This window comes from Aplysia californica, unplaced genomic scaffold (assembly GCF_000002075.1).
Source record: "Aplysia californica isolate F4 #8 unplaced genomic scaffold, AplCal3.0 scaffold00214, whole genome shotgun sequence".
In the NCBI taxonomy this organism is placed as follows: Eukaryota; Metazoa; Mollusca; class Gastropoda; order Aplysiida; family Aplysiidae; genus Aplysia; species Aplysia californica.
The window spans coordinates 995,764-997,871 of NW_004797484.1; the positions used below are offsets into that span (position 1 = coordinate 995,764).

Consider the following 2,108-nt stretch of genomic DNA (forward strand, 5'->3'; position numbering starts at 1 on the left):
CCTCTCTCACCCCACAACCTTTCCCTCACACCTCAAACTCCTCTCTCACCCCACAACCTTTCCCTCACACCTCAACCCCTCTCTCACCCCACAACCTTTCCCTCACACCTCAAACCCCTCTCTCACCCCACAACCTTTCCCTCACACCTCAAACTCCTCTCTCACCCCACAACCTTTCCCTCACACCTCAAACTCCTCTCTCCCCCCAACCCCCACAACCTACACAACCCCTCTCGCACCCCACAATCTTTCCCTCCCACTTATTACTTCCCCCAGGCCCAGGTGAAGGCACCCATCTCATGAGTCCAGTCATCGTCCCCCGCAAGGCCGAGCTGTCGATCAAATCTACCTGCGACCTGGATGGCGAGAGTCTGCATGAGGATTCTGACCACATCACTAATGCCTTCATACGTCGCGCACGTGAGTGCTTTATACCCGGTGCCCATTCGCTGCCTTAGAAATACAAGGGTCTATCTGACATTTTCAACCCTTTTTTTTGGGGGGGGGGTGTATTAAGAAATGTTTCTTGCTCTGTTAAAATCGTAAAATCTTTCGGAGTCGTTATCAAGATACTAACAGAACTGCTTTCGAAATAGCTTAACATGGTGTGAAACAATACTTTTTACATCAAATTTCTCCAAACTAGTCACTCTGCATATAGAACTTTGTAATTCTAGGGAAACATATTGGCAAGCTCGATACGCTTTGTTTCGGTTGGGCTTGGTCGTCATGGCTAGCCAGATTTTCCTCCATAGAGGGAGAAAAGCTACCACTACCACCATGGTGGCACAAACCGAACGAGACCGACAACGACCTTCAAGAACAAACCTGTTTGTTTTCAAGGCTGCGAGTCGGGCAATCGGTTAGAGGCAGGGGTCTATTTATAGTCCGTCAGAAACTGAACCGAACTTACAGTATTAAAGCGTTCGGTACCGGTCCTGGTTCTATGATACAGCACAGGTAGACCATCAATGTCTAATGATGATCAATGCATCCGAAGTGGAGAACATCTCTCAAGCAAAATAGAAAAATCAAAGACCTAACCTTCAAATTATTCTTCTATTTCGCCTGAGATATTCTTTTCTACGGATACATTGATCATCGTTCGGCACTTACAGACGAACTATTATTATCGTCATTATTATTAAAAATCTTAAAGTAGCATCTTCATTCGTACCTTAATTGGAGAAGCAATCCACTATACAGCATATGAACATTGACGAAATTGAAGAGCAAATTTTTGTTTGGCGATCCCAAAAATGTTTTGGTGCAAGTCTACTTGACGGTCTGCAGTGATATTTCCTTCTACCGTAAAAGGGCCTTTTTTACGATCAGTTAAAACTGTCCCCTCTTTACCCTTTTTTGTGATGATAGCATTTTTAGTACACCTCTAATCGTCGGCACTTATATGATCTATTTTGGGTTGCAAGTGCTGTGAAACGCACTTAAACGACTTAAACCCAACGAAAGTGAATACATTTTTAATGAGTTAACACACTTACCCACTTATGTGGCCACGTCTGGAACACAGGCCGCCTACAAGAACTCTCTAATAAATAAATAAATGGATGAATCAATCAATCAATCAATCAATCAATCAATCAATTCAATCAATCAATTTTAAAATTAATTATTAAATTAACACATGTATGAACAAACCAATATACTTGTATAAATAAATAATGAATGCACTCTAATGCCCCCAGTGCCTGGCTGCAAGTTCCCGGCACAAATTCAGGGCAGGTGGAACTTTACGTATCAACACGCCCGCTCTCTGGAGATATGGTCTAGGAACGCCACTCTACATCTGATGAATGGAAAAAACATCAAATTCTTGTGTGACAAGAGGGACGGAGGGGTCTTCGTGTTCAGGTTGGTGGTGGTTGTTGTTGGTGGTGATGACGATGGTAATGGTGGTGGTGATTATCATTTTAGTTGTGCTGTTGTTGTTGTTGTTGTTGTTGTTGTTGTTGTTGTTGTTGTTGTTGTTGCTTCTCTGGTCACGGGATACCACGCTACATCTCATGAGTGGAAGGAACAACAAGTTCTTGTTTGACAAGAGGGACGGAGGTGTTTTTGTTTTCAGGTTGATGGTGGTGGTGGCGGTT

The 2,108-nt window shown here is 43.4% G+C and overlaps 1 protein-coding gene across 1 annotated transcript in view; it reads left to right on the forward strand.

The window, feature by feature from the left end:
- The window catches only part of LOC101862730, a gene marked incomplete at its 5' end in the record, with an annotated part of 11,690 nt that overhangs the window by 3,303 nt on the left and 6,279 nt on the right, over positions 1–2,108 (forward strand). The window contains 2 exon segments of the mRNA XM_005099485.3: positions 277–420; positions 1,707–1,872. Of these exon segments, the coding sequence (XP_005099542.2) occupies positions 277–420; positions 1,707–1,872 (310 nt within the window).